Here is a 16,759-nt window from a genome sequence, read left to right on the forward strand (position 1 = left end):
CCACTAACAGGGCCAGTCTACGAAACTGTTCCCACAGCATCTGGATAGCGAATTTGGGGATAGTTTGCAGACATCTTACTGAATGGTTCTTCCTGATGTTGTCCTAGCAGAGCTCCTGGGAGCTACAGTGATGCTACCCAATCCCAGTAACACAAGTTTTGTGTTAGATTTCAGGCACTGTGTCAGGAAAATGAGGTGATATTTGGGGGAAGGCAGTGTCTTTACAGGTCCCCCATGGATGGGCTTACCTATCCCCCATGGAATAGGCCTGAAGCCTATTCATTTCACTATCCGAGTTTAGATCCCCCCAGAAACCATTCAGTCCTGAGACAAAGGTTTGAAGTGATGTGGGTGTTGGGGAGGAGTGGGAAACTCCAGTGGGGGAGTGGGGATGGGAAGGGGGGTGGGCAGGGAAGACAGCCAACCGAAGTCATGGTGACCAGAGTGGAGTCTCTGAGGGTGGGGCTCTAGCAAATGGTATACACTCCCATCCTAGAATGACCCCATCTGAGGGGCAGGGGAGCTGTGTGGTTATGCATTCACCCCGAGAGTCATCAATACAGCGGAGTTTGGCACTTCCAGAGTTTGGAGAAAAAGCCCTCCAGGCACAGACACTGGTACTGGTTGTGGAGAGGTTGCTTGTCCCACAAAAATCATGAGAAGGGACACTAGGACATGGATGGGGTCCCAGAGGCATCTGCCACAGGGATCTGTGGTTCTTAGAGTTTATTCAGGACAGTTTCAGAAATGATAAGCAGGAAAGGCCAAGATATAACCTTTGAGGGTTCTTAGTGGGTGAAGAGAACTCTAGCATTTTCCCTGCGCCCTGCAGGGTGCAAGGAAGAGTCTAGAATTTACTGCTGGAATTCCAATTCTCAGTCTACACTGATCCCTTACCAGATCCCTGGCCTTGTATGATGTTGTGATTTATAGTAAGAAATACACGTTTGATCTTCATCCCTATTTCTAGCACAGAGCTTCTAAAACTTCTGGAATTTTCCCAAAGATGAGAGCTATAAGATATCTTCTGTTATGTTAATGAGGTGACTTTCCTATCCCACCTAAGGATGGGAGCTGGTGACCAGGAGAACCAACCATGTGATTAAAAGGTTGAAACTTCCAGTCCTACCCCGACCACCAGGGAGAGGAGAGAGGCTAGAAGTTGAATCAGTTGCCAATAGCCAATGATTTAATCAATTCCCTATGCAGCGAAGCCTCTCTACACACCCAGAAGGATAGGGTTCAGAGAGCTTCTGGGTTGGTGAACATGTGGAGATTTGGGGAGAGTGGTTTGCTTGGAGATAACATGGAGGCTTTGCTCCCTTTCCCCATACCTCACCCTGTGTATCTCCCCCGTCTGGCTGCTCTTAAGTTACATCCTTTTATAACACACCAGTCATCTAGTCAGTAAAATGTGTTCCTGAGTTCTATGAGCCTCTCTAACAAGCTAATCAAACCCAAGGGGTGGGGGTGGGGGGGTGTCCTTGGAATCTCCAATCTGTAGCTAGTCCCTCAGAAGCACAGGTGATATCTGGACTTGTGATTGGCATCTTGGGCGGGGAAGACAGTTTTGTAGGACTGAGTCCTTCCCCTGTGTGATCTGATGCTTTCACTGATAAATAATGTCAGAATTGAGTGAAATTGTTGGGGCACCTCTGTGGCTCAGGCGGTTAAGCGTCTGCCTTCAGCTTAGGTCATGATCCGGGAGTCCTGGGATCCAGTCCCACATCAAGCCCCACATTGAGTCCTGCACTGAGCTCCCTGCTCAACAGAGAGTCTGCTTCTCCCTCTGTCTCTCTCCCTGCTCATGCTCTCTCTCTCTCTCTCTCTCTCAAATAAATAAGTAAATAAATTATTTTTAAAAAGAAAAAGAATTGAGTTAAATTGTAAGACACCCATCTGGCATCATAGAAATGCTTGGATGTGTGGGGAAAACCCACACCCCACACACAAATGGGAATTGGTGAGCAGAGCATCAACTGTCTCATCTTTACATGGGGAAAACAAAACCTACCCCCCTCCATCTCCAGAGTCGCCACTAGAATTCCACACCCTGTATTTGTGAGAGCCTTCTGGACGGGACAGGACGCAGGCATCAGCTGTCACTGAAACGCCTCTTCTTCTCTCTAAGCGTATTCACTTTCTCACCTCATTTAATTGTTCCGGGAAGGAGATTCCTGCCTGGTGATATTTCACAACATCAAACCAAGGCTAGACACATCCATTTAGAGCCTACACCCACACGAATGTTCAAATTACCCAAATCTGAAAATGCAAAGCCACATGCAGCATGCATTCTAGGTCATAAATAAACTAGCAAAAATCCAGGGGCTCCTTAGTTTTCCTGTAAGAATTCCTCTGGATGTGTGGAGCTGATCTCAAACCCTAGGGAGATTTTAAACTATAATATGGGAAAGTCAGAATCTTTGAGGCTGGGGATTTTGGATCCCCTAACTGGGTAGGACTTAGGGAACTCTTTATGAACCCTGTGCACAAATAAACTAGGTCTGAATGGGTGTCTGCGTGTGCATCCAGATGAAAAAATGTATGTGCATGATGGGCTCAATTTCTGTTGACTCGGCAACCAGCCAGCCTTCTGTTTTCTCTGCGGCAACTACCATGAGGGAATTAGAGAATGAATTCACATATTTTGAAGGCAAGAAATAAGAACAGTGTTCAGTGTCAGGGCAGTTGTGCCTTGCATGCTCTTGGGTGGGCATTGCCATGGAGATTTGCTGCATTCGCACTTCGTGAACCCTGCATCTGTGTCTCAGGAAGCAGGGAAACCATTGTTTAGAACAACACTATGCACGGCTAGAGCTCCAAGTCTTTTGCAAAGGTAGTCTAGAGATGAGAAGGGTCCGTGCTATTGCTGGCTTAGCACACCCCAAGAAACTAGTTTTTGAGAGGGTTGAGTTAAATTTGCTGCCCTTAGGGAAACTTACTGGGGTGATGGAAATGTTTTATAGTTTGTTGGAATGTAGGTTACATGGGTACAAGCATTTGTCAAAACTTAGCCAATAAGAGAGATTTGAGCCTTTACTATATGCAAATTATGCCTCATTTTTTTTGTTTTACAAAAAAACCTATTTTGGTGTCCTCTCACTGTTTTGCTTAAAAAGATCAGCTTAAAGCCACCCCCATGTCGGTCTCCTCATCCAGCTCTGAAATCTTGCCCCATGCCACTCAGCCTTACTGCTTCCAACATGCACACGCACCCCATATGTGTACACACACACCCCATGTGTGTGCACACACATGCATGTACTTACACACGTGCACAAGCACACACACATGCTCAGCATCACCCACAGAAGTTTATTTAAACTTAAGTACAGTATATGTAGACAAGCGGGGAGTTAGGTGCTGGGTGGAAGGAGGAAAAACTGAAGACCAAGCATCTGCCATCAGAGCAGTGGGACTGGCTGGAGAGGAGGGAAGGCTATGGCAGACAAGGTTGGGAAGTGATCTGCATCAGAAGTGGAGCTAGGGCCAGGGAGGGCTCAGTGAACTTAGAAGAGACAAAAGGACTGAGGGAGGGATGGGCAGAATAGAGCGGAGGAGAGGAGGAGTACACAACCCATCTGACCAGACTGAGGTTCCAAAAGGAAGACAGCAGTGTGCTAAGGTGAGGAAGGTGAATCTCTCCTGTTTGGAGAAGCTCCTAGTGCCCAGCTAGAGAGACGGGATGCTGGGATGTGAAAGAGCATGTTTGAGGTCCCAGCAGATCCCCCTGGCTGTCTTCATTATCTTCATTCCTGCTTCTCCTGTGGGTGACAGGGGCCTCTGTAGGTCTCTTATCTTTGTGTTTGTGAATTATAAAATCAATGCATGTTGATAGCCCCAAACTGGAAGCAAGCCAGATGTCCATAAATAGGAGAATAACTAGATGAGCTGTGATATATTTTTGCTGTTACAAAAAGAAATGTGCTATTGATGTAATGAAGAATACAAAGGAAATGAAGAAATACTTAAAAAATTCTGCTGAGTAAAAGAATCCTAATATAAAAGAACACACATTATAGGGCTCCATTTATATGAAGTTTCTTGGATGGGCTAAGCCTAGAAGCAGTGACTGATCTTGGGTGAGACTGATGAGGGAACAAGAGAACTTTCTGGGGAGGATGGAAGTGCTCTCTATCATGGCTATAGTTTAGGTTTAGGTTACACAGGTATATGCATTGCTCAGAAACTACTGAGCAGTGTAGTTGTGATTTGTGAATTCCACCATATGGAAATTGCATCTAGAAACAAAAGACCTGTGAACTATAATGGTTTAATAAAATGGTGTAATTCTTTCAATTTTTCTGGATGCTTGAAAACTTTCATAATAAAATGGTAGGTGAAAAAAGGCTACATGCATTCATAAAAAAATAAAGTGGGGAAAGGGGACAGGGAATGTTGGATAGGATTGCATTGCTTCTGGAATACTATCTGGAAATGGCAGCTGGGGTCTCCCTGCTCCCAGCCTCTCTGTGAATAGTCCACCCTGCTCCATTTCACTTCTGCAAAGGAAATGGATTCATCATCTCTTCATTGGTTACATATGGAAGCATGTGGTCTGTGCTCAGCCTTGTGCAAGGCAGAGGATAAAGTCAGACATGGTCCCCACCCTTACCATGTTTGTCATCTACTAAGGCTTTGAAGAGGGGGCTCCTAGGTGGTGAGTTTATAAAAGAAGCAGCCAGGGATACCAGAGAAGGGATTAGGCAGCTCATGAGTTGAGTGGAGAATAATGGCCCGGACACACTGAGAACTCACTATACACTGGGTCCTTTTCAAGCTTTTTAACATGGATTAATTCAGTGAGTCCTCACAACCACCTCATGAGGTAAGAATTGTATTATCCCCATTTTACTTCTCAGAAAACTGAGACATGGGAAGTTAAGTCACTTTTCCATGATGATACAGCAAGTGGGTGACCGAGCAGGGATTCAGAAGGGGTTTGGTGAACTGGAGCAGGAGCCCATGCCCAAAACCAGGGATCAGCAGACATTCTGGAAAGGGCAAGAGGGGAAATATTTTAAGCCTCATGGGCCTTATGGTCTCTGTGAAACTTCTCGGCTCTGCCACTGCAGAAGTAGACAATATGCAAATGAATGAGCTGAGCTCCAATAAATTTCATCTACAAAATCAGGCAATGGGCCAGACTTGGCCCATGGCCCATAGCTGGCCACCTCTTGCCCCAAACCATCCGTAGTCTCCAGTGACTGGGAGATGTTCAAGTTGGACCCAGAGGCAACTGAAGGAACCCTAATTCCTGACTGCCATGTCTGTGTGGAGATGAGGGTTCAGATAGCAAGGACTCAATACAGGCTTTGAGAACCCAGGTCTGTAATGAATAAAAATACAAAAATTAGCTCTGGATGCATGCAAAGGATGACTGCAGAGAAAAAGGTGAAAATGTGAAAAATACTCAAAAAAGCCCACCAAGTCAGTTGTCTTTAGTCTTTGGAGCCAGATTTAGAATTTTAGAAGCACCACTCTTTGAGATTTTATGTCAATGGAGGAAGAATTAAGTTCCAAAGCTCTAGCTGAATATGATTGATTTTGAAAAGATAGAAGGCTTGGCCAAAGAGAAGGTTCCTGCTTAGAGCCTAGCTCTCAATGGCTCTTGGTTTCCAAAGGGCAGGAAATCACTTTACTCAATTCTTATTGCTGACAAGGATTCAACCCTAGAGCTCAAAGGGTGAGCTGGGCTGGGAAGGCATTGGCCCCATGCTTAGCAGAATCCATGCATTGTTGACGGTTAAGAACTCAAAAGGGTTTCTGAGTGTGCGCTCACATCTTCAGAGTGAGCCCAAGGCCTGCATGATGGGGACAGCCCCTGCAGGCTCTTCTTCACTCTGTGTAGGAGCTGCCATCTTGCTCTGAGGAGCCCTGCCCCTGCCCTCCAACTTTGGCCAGGGTACATGTGGGATTATCATAGGTTCAGTATGGACAGAATACTTTTTCAGTATTCGTGCTATACTCCTAGGTATTAGCCTCTCTATCCCTACATAGCTGATGAAAGGAGGAAATCTATCTATATAGGCAGGTGGAAGGTTTGCAGGAAGATAAGCTACCAGCTGGTCAGGGATGGATCCGATCCCTCATTTTTTTACATGAACTTACCCAGGTTAACCCATTGTTTTAGTACCACAGAGATATGATTTGAGTCCTTTGCCCTTCAGAAGGCATTTGGTGGCTAGGAATAATTTCCAGTTGGGGTTCAGTCAGTGGTTGGCTCACACGGATTGTGCCAGCAGGAGAGAGGGTCTGGTGCATTCCCTCTGTGACAGAACATTTCACAAGAAGATATGGTATGCCCCTGGGCCCCCACACAAAGGTTTTGACTGTTAAGGGCATGGAGTTTCCTGTTACCAAAAGGTAAACCGAACACACCCACCTACAGAGACACCCCCATGTTCCCATACCTACACCCCAGGGGTAAACTGGTAAAAGGGTGCCAAGAGGCACCTTGAACCTTGTCAGAAGGGCCCCAAACCACTTCTAGTAATAGTCAGCACTCAGTTCTCTAAGAAATGATCAACCTGCCTTGCTTTTCCTTCCTGTGGGTACAGGTGGGCCTTTGATTCCCAGCAGAACAGTGTATGTTGGTGGGGGCTCTGTGGTCCCCAAGCCTCCATGCAGATAAGATTTTCCAAGAGAACTGGTGAAAATGAATGTCAAAGTCCTAACCCCAAAACCTGTGGAGATCAGAAGTGGATTTAGCCTCAGTACCGGCTCAAAGTCAGTGGTTCTTAAGCTTTCTCATGCATCAGAACCATCTGGAGGGTTTATTAAAACACTTGGCTGGGCCCCACCCCCATAGTTTCTGATTCAGGAAGTCTGGGTGGGGCCTGAGATCCTGCATTTCTTTTTTTTTTTTTTTTTTTGAGATTTTATTTATTTATTTGTCAGAGAGAGGGAGAGAGAGCGAGCGAGCACAAACAGACAGAGTGGCAGGCAGAGGCAGAGGGAGAAGCAGGCTCTCTGCTGAGCAAGGAGCCCGATGTGGGACTCCATCCCAGGACGCTGGGATCATGATCTGAGCCGAAGGCAGCCGCTTAACCAACGGAGCCACCCAGGCATCCTGAGATCCTGCATTTCTAATAAACCCCCAAATAATGCTGGTCCAGGGAGGATGCTTCAAGCATGGCTACTCTCAGGCATACTTCCTATTTCAGGGTAGCCGACCTCATGACCTTTGACCTAGGTCAAGGCAGAAGGGACATGTTCTCTACACTATGAAAGAAACTTTGTAATCTTTTTTGGCCAAGTGGCCTCTAAATATTCCCTACCTGCCCGACCCAATACCACAGCCACTAATCACATGTGGCTCTTTAAATGTAAATCTGAATTAATTGAAGATAAGATTAAAATTTTTGTTCAGCTGGACGAGCCATATGTGCCTAATGGCTGCCATATGGGACAACACAGATACAGGACATTTTCATCATGGCAGAAAGTTCTACTGGACAGTGCTATCTTATAAGAATTCCAAAAATTGTTTCTGTCTTTCTCCTCAGTGTTTGGCAGTTCACCCCACTATCTTACCCTGAAAGACAAACAAAACAAAATCCTTTTACGAATACCAGGAGTGGAATGTTAACTCTTTCCTCTTCTTTGCTTGCTGACAAGAGCAAGACTCACCCATCTCTTCCGGTCCAGTCTGGGGGCAGTTCACAGACAATTGAATGCAAAAGAGATAACAAGTTTAGTAATACTTTTCAAAATATTGCTCCCATCCCTCAGTGTCATGAGATTTACCCTAAAAGTTGTATGTCAAGAAAGTGCATGCTCCCTGGAGGTCAGGTCCACAGGGAAGTGTTGTAGGCACCAAGAATCAGGCTGTACACCACAGAGAATTCAGGTGGCCATGCAGCACCCCAGTGGGCCCTATCTCTGGAGGGTAGGATGGGGTTGGACTGAGAAGGGACAAGACAAGGGCGCCCCTGGCTGTCCTAGGAAAGTGCACATCCCTGCTCCCAGCAGAGTGGCAGAGCATGGCTGTCCAAGCTCCCTTTTGTTTGTCGTCCTAAAGGAGACATTTGGACTGATCGCCACTCAGAGTTGCTTCAGCCCCTGCACTGAGCAGATGCCTTTGTAGAAGCCTAACTGCACATCCTTTCTTACAGATTCGGCTGAACAGCAGAGGACTGATCTACTCCGTGGGCTTACTCCTGGCCTCCGTCTTTGTCACGGTAGGCTACAGCTCCTTCCCCTCTCGAGTTCCTGTGACTCTTCTCACCCCACCCCCCATCCCCGCCTTTGGGTTCTTTGGCTACAGAGTTTGTTTGGACACCAGATGGGCTTGGCCTCCGGGATGAGGACAATTGGTCTCCAGATGTCCCATCTCCTTCATGGCTGTTTCCTTTAGAAGCAGATCCTAGCAACTCACTAAAAAGCCTTCCCTCTTTATGAGAGGAGCCAGCCCTCCTCTGAGAGGCATGGCCCTGCCTCATGTCAAGCCCAAGCCATTTTTATCAAAAGCAAAGGAGAGATCCCACTTTCTCTGCAAGATTAGTCAAGAGAAGGGTAGATTCCAATTAATTATCTGTTCCAGGTTAGTAAGCATCTCCATAAATCCATGGATTTAACCAACCCTCAGAGACTAAGAATACAGTATTTTACTGAAGTGTACTTTTATGCCATTCTGCTATCTTGGCCATTATATCTACTTTTATAATTTGATATTCCAACTCAGCTGACATGTTTTGGTGGAAATCAATTTGCACCAACACATGGACTGGTCCACATGAAGTATCTGTTAACATACAAGTCGGCAGTTGAATTTTCACATTAAAAAACATTGAGATGCAGTATGTTTCTTCCTGAAATTTCAAGGAAACAGTCATTGAATTACACTGGCATGTGAACGTCCATATGCTAGAGAACAGGAATTCAGAAGAGCAGGCAGGAAGCTGGAGGTCATTGACAGGATCATGCTGAGTCAAATGTCAAGGATTCACTAAGGCAAACACTGCCTTACACAAAAGTGGGAATCTATGCAATTCTTTGTTCTGTAGCTTAGGAGTTTCTTTGGGTCTCATGTGACCTAGGCTTATGATACCTGTCATAGCCACACATTATGCTCATTGCTTTGCATACATTTTCCCATTTGGAGCTCACCACATGCCCATCAAGTAGCCACTCTACCAGCCCCATTATACAGATGAACATCTGAGACCACTAGAGGAACTGACACCATATGAATGAAGGGGCAAGCCATCTGACATCAGAGCGCATGCTTACAGCTACACTTGTACAACCTGTAGGAGATGAGGCTAGCCTCCACCTGGGATGTTGAAATGGGGTTGCTAGAAGCTGGAAGAGAAGTAGGTTTGTCAGCAGTGGGGGAAGAGCAATTTCAAACATCTTGAGCTTTCAGTGCCTGTTCGACACCCAAGGGAGAGGTCAAAACAGCCACTGGAAAGATGAGTCTGAGTTCAGGAGAAACATTCAAGCTGGAGGCCCCAGAACATGGATGGTATTTAAAGACGTGCAATTAGATGCAGGCAGCAAGGGATGAGCAAGAAAAGAGACAGAAAAGAGAAGAGGCCCAACATCAGAGTCTTGGTGCTCTCCGGAGGTCAGGATGATGATAATAAAACACCAAAAGAAACAGAGTGAACAATTAGAGAGGTAGGAGGAAAACCAGGGGAGTCTGGCATCTGGAAGCCAAGTGGAGAAGGTATTTCAGGGTGGAGGGAGTGATCGGCTCTCTCAGGGAGATGATTCCTGAGCACTGGCCACTCAGATTAGCGATATGACATTATTATTGTTCTTAGTGAGAGGGTGGTTGTGTGGGGCAATGAGACAGAAGATTAAGTAGAACAAGTTAATGGAGAATGGAAGGAGAGAAATTGGACAAAGTGGTATTTACCACTCTTTCAAGTCATCCTGCTGTAAAGAAAGGAGAGAAATGTCTATCCAGAAAAAATGTAGCTGTTTTTTTAAGAGGAGAGAAGTAGCAGGATTCTTGTATCCCAGTTGGAGTAATCCAGAGGTGGTGTGGGGAGGCGGGTATGAAAGAGGGGCCGTTGCTGGGGCCATGTCTCGAGTGGTAAGGGGAGGTGGGCTTGTGTACACGTGTGGAGGAGTGCACCGTGGACAGGGCCGTGGGCATCGGGTCCTCCCTAGCAGGAGAGAAGGCGAGCAAGCAGGTCTGGTGGTGGGGGCTCTGTGGATGGGAACATGGCCATGTGCTGAGAGTGAAGGGGGAAGAAGGAGTCAAGAGGGGTCTGAGAAGAGAGGAAGGGCTGGAAACAACCATCCAAGAAAAGGAGAGAGTGCGCACTTAGGGAAATGTGAGAGGATTGCCGTAAGTGGCCCGCTTGAGATTTGTGGGCTTGAATTTAAAGGGAAACCCTTCGGCATGGCCAGGCATTTTCCTCCAGCTTGGGTCAGCAGCACGGAAGGAATGTGGAGTCCCTGGAAGCTGAGCTCAAACCCAAGGCTGAGGCTTCACCGACATCACCAGAGAGGCCAAAGAACGGCAGTAGATGCCCAGGGATGGTTCTAGAAATTGCTGGTGGGATTTTGGCAGGGTAAGGTGAGACATGGGTGGGTTCAGGGGATGGCATGCGGTGGAATGGTGGTGGTAGCAATGAGTTCTGGGTCCTTGCAGGTCTGTAGAGTTTCGGGAGGGAGGCTTCCAGATGGACTAAGCTGGAAAGAGGAGATAGCACAGTCAGAGAGTGGGAGGAAGGACACTGAGAGGATAGAGTCGTTTCTGTTCTCGCTCATCTCCGGCTCTCAGCTGCAGGACCGTCCAGCAGAACCTGTCCAGTGGCCTGTGCCTGCACCTGCACTGACAGCAGGCATTGGCCACATGTGGGTGTGGAGCACGTGACATGGGGCTAGTGCAACTGAGCAACTTAGTTTTTAATATTACTTGACTTATGTCCAGATTTGGGTGGCCGCATGAGACTAGTGGAGGCAGTGCAGGTGCAGGGTGGGAGATGGGGTGGAGGACAGGTGTTGGGAAAATCCTCTCCATGGATGGTGAAATCGTGGGGAAGGACGTTCAGGTGCTGTAGATAGGCGTGGCAGTGAGTGGGACTCGGGGATCTGAGGAAAGGGGAGGGCGAGAGGCCAGGTGTGCAGTGCAGACTGTAGCCAGGTGGGATGGAGTGTGACTGTTAGAAGGCTTTAGATTCCAAGCTGGGTGTTTTGGGGAAAGCAGCAGTGAGGAGCAAGGGGTACAACTACCTTGCTTCCAGGCACAGGCATGGAAGAGATAGTGGCCACCATCTGCCAGGAGATGCGTCCTCAGGAAGAGCCAGGGGCTGCTTGGGGACAAGAGGCTGAAGAGAAAACAGGGCGGCGGGCAAAGAGCAGTGCTGGGTTGAAGTCCAGGGTTAGTGTGTGGCCACAGTGGCCACAGTCAGTTGGTCCCATCATTATGAGTTTTCAAAGTTATTTTAAAGTTCTGACTTCCCTTCTTGATTTTGGTGTTCTGATCTTCAAAAACATGAGCGATGAGCTTGAAGGGTGCTAAGAGACAATGGGTGCCCTGCGAGGTCCGCCACTGGCAGCCCCTCTCCCACCTCCACCCCCCACTTCCACCCCTCCCCTCCCTGTGTCGCCTTTTCCGGCGCTCTCTGACCCCACTGTGTGTGTTGCAGGTGTTTGGCGTTCACCTGAACAAGTGGCAGCTGGACAAGAAGCTCGGGTGCGGGTGCCTTTTCCTGTATGGCGTATTCCTGTGCTTCTCCATCATGACGGAGTTCAACGTGTTCACGTTTGTGAACTTGCCCATGTGTGGCGACCACTGACCCGCCCGGCCGCCCACCGAGCCTTGGGCCTCCTTTTCTGTGCAATACAAGATCCAGCCGCACCCCGAGTCACGCGGGCCACCCCCGTCCCCGGGGCCGGGGCCTCTGGCTCTCCCGCGCTGGTCACAGGCCTCCGCTCCTGCCTCGGTGGCCCAGGCCGTCCCCGCCCCTCCCTGCTCCCCCTCCTCCTCCCTGGGTTCCTCCGGCCCACCCCTTCCCGTCTCCTCCGTGTGAAGACTCTGACATCTGCGTGAATTTTCAAGCCCCATTTTTGAACAGTGACTGAGATTCTAGGGGAAAAAAAAAACAAAAACAAAAAAAAACAAAAAAAAAAACTGGCTGCTAACTGGCCCAAGCCAGGCAAAACTTACTACAATCCCTCCTCCTTTTTTAAGTTATTGGATGGAAGACAAACCTAATTTATGACCTGAGACTGTCAAAGGAATAGAGAGGAGAGGGTATATCGATGCCAGGGAGTGTCTGGGATTTTGTTACGTTTCGAGGTGATGCCTAGGTGATTGGGTTTGGGAGGTCGTTTCACTTGGGGAGGGGGGCTTCCCCTTTTCTTCCTTTTCTTCCAGAGACGGAGAGCTTCTCTTGCCTCTTCTTTCACTGGGCTCCGGATTAGCAGACGAGCCACAGGCTGTCCCTGCCCTGTGTTCTGGGGTCGCAGCCCAGGCACAGTAGACTAGGCACGGATGTAGCGCTTAGGAGACGCACATGTGGGCGGGGCCACCGGGGACAGACGCGTGACGTTTCATAGCGGAGGTCGCCTCCCGGAAGTCCCATAGGCGTTGCCCAGGGGGCACGAGGCTTTCGAGAAGAAGACCGCTTCCCACGTAGCCATTAGGATCATCTTTTTCTCACTAGGTACCTTCTAGTCTTTCAAGCAATAGTTCTAGCCTGCCTGAGGCCTTGGACGAGGGGCCCTGGTTCCATTCCCCGACTGTGACAGGGCCAGGCAGTCAGCGCCAGAAGCTTCCCAGCCCGTGAGTCCCTGAGATGCGCGCTCGTCGCTTGGTGTTTGTGGGGTGCCAGGGAGTGACCCAGAGGCCATCACTGCTTTTCGTGCAGGAGTTACAGACACTGGTTTCTTGGAAAATGGAGAAGCACACTTTGCACAGACGTCGTCAATAAAGTCCCGATTTGCCACTCGGTATTGAGTACACTGGACCCTGACGGCTGGCTCTTGGGCCAGCGTCCTTCCTCGTGGGAGGCCTCCACCAAGCTGCCCCAGCTCCGCCCCTCCCATCCTGGAGGGATGGCCCGGGAAGGAGAAAACAGAGAACTGACTGACACCTTCGGAACCACAGAATGTGTTCAATGCAGACTTGCTCAAGGGCCTAAGTTATTGTGAACGTTGTTGCCAATCACTGCTCAACAGCCCTGCTAGATTTTGTATGATGCTGAATTATTATGCAGACTAATTCCACCGAGTTGAGACCCACCCATGCTTGTTACACTTGTATTTATTGAAACTGTGGATTCTTGCCCGTGCTGCCCCCTGTATTTACTTTAAGCACTGATCACTTATCATTCATTCAGTATGGTTTTCCGCCCCCGTCCCTTGTACACATTCTGGTATGAATTGTAAAAATAACCTGCTACACATTGGTTGAATGTTTTCTGTCAGTGGTGCAAACCGAGGCCAGCGTTAGCCGATGGGGCACCTGCCCGAAGGAGGAACGGGAGAGGAAATCACCAATCTGGGCTCTCAGAGCTAAGACACACGTATTGATTCTGTTGCACATTTTGCACTGGTTTATGGAGATTGTTTTCTTGGACGGATCGTGTAAAATAAACTTCTCTGTTCTGTATCCTTCCTTGAGCAGCGCACTTTACTTCCTCTCCTAGGGTGTTGCCTGTTTTAACTACACTGACCAGTACGCTCGGAAGGAAGTGGCCAGGTGTTCGTGCTTCTACTCTTTCTGGGTGGGCTCACCTGGAAAGCTGGCAAGTGTCTGGTGGATTGCAAGTATGAAGTTGCAAATCGTGGGTCTTCTCTCAAGGTTGCAGGGACTTTGAATCTGTCATCCTGTAGCATCCGTGCAACGCTTCATTAGGAATTCTTTCAGCTGGAGTGAGAGGAAGAGATTCCAGCCCTGCTGATAATGTTCAGCAATGTTCAAGTTCTTTATCCTGTCTGATCTACTTTTCAGTTGTGAAAATTCAGACTTCCCTGAAGCTAACTCCTACAAAGGGAGACTAACACAATTTTGTAATAAGCCCCATTCTTATCCTGAGTGACTCCCAAGAAATAATTACCCAGATCTAAAAGTAGACCAAGGTTAGTGAACAAGCCAGGTTTCCACCTGAAGCAATAGAATTCATTTATAGGAATCAGAAGAAAAACTGCCAGTAAGTCACAGCACCAACTTTTATTTAATTATGTAAAAAAATATATATATTCCTCTTGGGTCATCTGGGTGGTTCAGTTTGTTAAGTCCCCGACTCTTGATCTCAACTCAGGTCTTGATCTCAGGGTGGTGAATTCAAGCCCCATGCTGGGCTCCACCTGGGTGTAGGGCCTACTTAAAAAAAAAGATAAATTAAAAATATATATATATACATATATATTTGGGTGTGTATATATATTATATATATTGTATACTATATATATTATATAGATTATGTATTGTGTATTATATATGTGTATTATTATGTGTATATACACAAAATATATATATATTTCCCCCCCTAGGTTGGAGGGAAAAGGTACATAGCTTTGAGTGTTGACATCTAAAAATATTTTACCACTCTCTTTGTGCATTTTATAAATACATGCTGGCCACAGGGTATTTTCGTTATTCTGATTGGTGCTTTTTATATTGGTCTTAATTAGCTTTAGTCTCAGACAAAACATTTGATCTGAAGCTTGAATGTTTTTCTTTCAAGCATGCTTTGTATGATATCTTTAGACACTGTCATTCCATGTGAAATTTCTCAAAAGAGAAAATCATGGGATAAGGTAAAGTTCCCATGCATAATGATTGCCAACCTAGGAACTGGGACAGTTTCCTATATGAAATGAGCACTTGGCCTATTTCTGCCTAGATCCCTGCCATGCACGACTGTGTCTTGAGTTACTGATTGAAAATGTGGTTCTAAATGAGCAGGCTCTCCAATGATGCAAAAGAGCTGATGTTGCTATTTTCACTGCTTCCACTGCTCTGGGATTTATCTGGGAGGGGTTAGAATGGATATGAGGCAAGAACATTGATTCAATAAGGCCGTACCTGACAGTAACACCAGAGACCAAGTAACCCTCTTGGCAATTTTCTGGAGTGTGCTGGAGAACTCCTCAGGCTGTGATGTTGTGCATAAGGGGGCAAGGGAAGGCAGATACTGGAATTTACACTTCTTCCTTATCACATCTGAGTTGACTCCACAAGGAGGAACTGCCAGAAAGTTCTCTGCTTCCGGAAAATATATTCCTAATCATGCCTGGCCTGTTGGGCCCCTGCCGGCACACATAGGTGGCGCTGGATGCACTGAGAGGCGGCAACACCAGGAAGTTTCCAGAATGCTTCTGCCCCCTTCTGAAGGAAAGTACAGGACTTACCTTTTTAGGGGTAGTGCCCTTTTGTAGGTACCTGTTTTCTCTCTCCTTCCAAAAAGGCCTGGCTGGAGGATAGGTAGGTGATTATGTTTTCCTGAGTCTGTTGCTGTAGACGCTTACAGTTTGTGGTCATGAATGTGAATGCTAGAGATTGGAGATTCTGTATGTCTCAGACAGCGAGACACTGAACCCACTTTACGCACACAGGCTTCAAAGAAAAGCCTAAGTGTTTAAAAATAGGGGGAGAGGGGTGATAATATTCTAAGGTCCAGACGGTTTTGAATTGTGGTATATAAAATAGGAATAATATCCTTCTTGTAATACAATGTAATAAAACGTATAGCCTTAGAGCTTTACCTAATTGGTCATGGAAATATTCAGACTCTTGGGAGAAATCGGAAGTGAGAAATTGGTATTGGTGGTGCTCCTTCTAAGATTTATTTATTTTCACCTTTTCAAAATTGGATGATTGTCCCATTCACACGCTAATTATCCAATTACTTTGACCCATTTTGATCAGTAATTTTGAAGTAGATGGGATTTCCATGTTGAGTCTTGTGTAGGCTCATATTAATTATTGAGTCTCGTTTATTTTTCTATTTTCTGCAATGGCTGCTCAACTCACACTCCCCCCCCACACACACACATACCCACACACACATACACACCATCTATCTGACATCAAAACTCTCTATGAAAACAATCCAATAGATCTTTGAAAACTGTCCAAATATCCAGCTGTCCGTTATGATACAACTTCAGGAGGAATTGAGTGGGTTCAGCCAATGTTTCTCTGATAAATAAAATGCCATGTGTCCATGGCATGATCCTCCAGAGATGTGGGGCACTTAGAGATGCTGAGAAGTTAGGCGCTAAAGCCATGGACAAGCCTGGGATTAGCAACATGCATAAGACAGACGATGTGATATCCCAGAATTGATTTCACATTAAGCTTTCTGCTTAGTTTCAAAACCCAGGGCAGAGCAATAAAACTCCACCAAAAGCTCTTAGATAGCTTCCTGTTGCACTCAGAACATTTATTTCCTTAATAAATTGTGGCCAGTAGTCCCATTAATTTTTTACTGAGCTTCAATTTGGCAAACACTCTTACCAAGTTGTAGAGATGTTAAATGTAGTGAATAGTTGTAGTTACTACTCATTTTGGTTTTGGTCTTTTCTTTCGCAACAGGTAGGATGGAAGGGAAAATTTAAGACAACATTGGCATAGATGCCGCTTCAGGGTTTTCCTGCTAAAATTAACTTACATAAATGTATGCATATATACATACATGATAATTCTTTTTTACGAGACTTCAAACTTACCTTGTTTATCAAAAATTGAATATGGCGATATCACCTCTTCTGTTTTGTTGAGATAATTTGTCCAGTAACTGATTCCAAAAAACTGCATACGAAAGTTGGAATGAAGTGTGACGAG

General features: G+C 46.6%; 1 protein-coding gene across 1 annotated transcript in view; it reads left to right on the forward strand.

Moving 5' to 3' along the window:
• Positions 1-13,577, forward strand: part of SLC24A3 (solute carrier family 24 member 3) — a 486,596-nt gene extending 473,019 nt beyond the window's left edge. The window contains exons 16-17 of the mRNA XM_080814074.1: positions 8,121-8,186; positions 11,613-13,577. Of these exons, the coding sequence (XP_080670200.1) occupies positions 8,121-8,186; positions 11,613-11,762 (216 nt within the window). The 3' untranslated portion in view covers positions 11,763-13,577. The remainder of the gene's footprint in view (positions 1-8,120; positions 8,187-11,612) is intronic.
• Positions 13,578-16,759: the final 3,182 nt, after the last annotated feature.

The sequence above is a fragment of the Martes martes genome (genome assembly GCF_963455335.1).
Source record: "Martes martes genome assembly, chromosome: 9".
NCBI classification, from domain to species: domain Eukaryota; kingdom Metazoa; phylum Chordata; class Mammalia; order Carnivora; family Mustelidae; genus Martes; species Martes martes.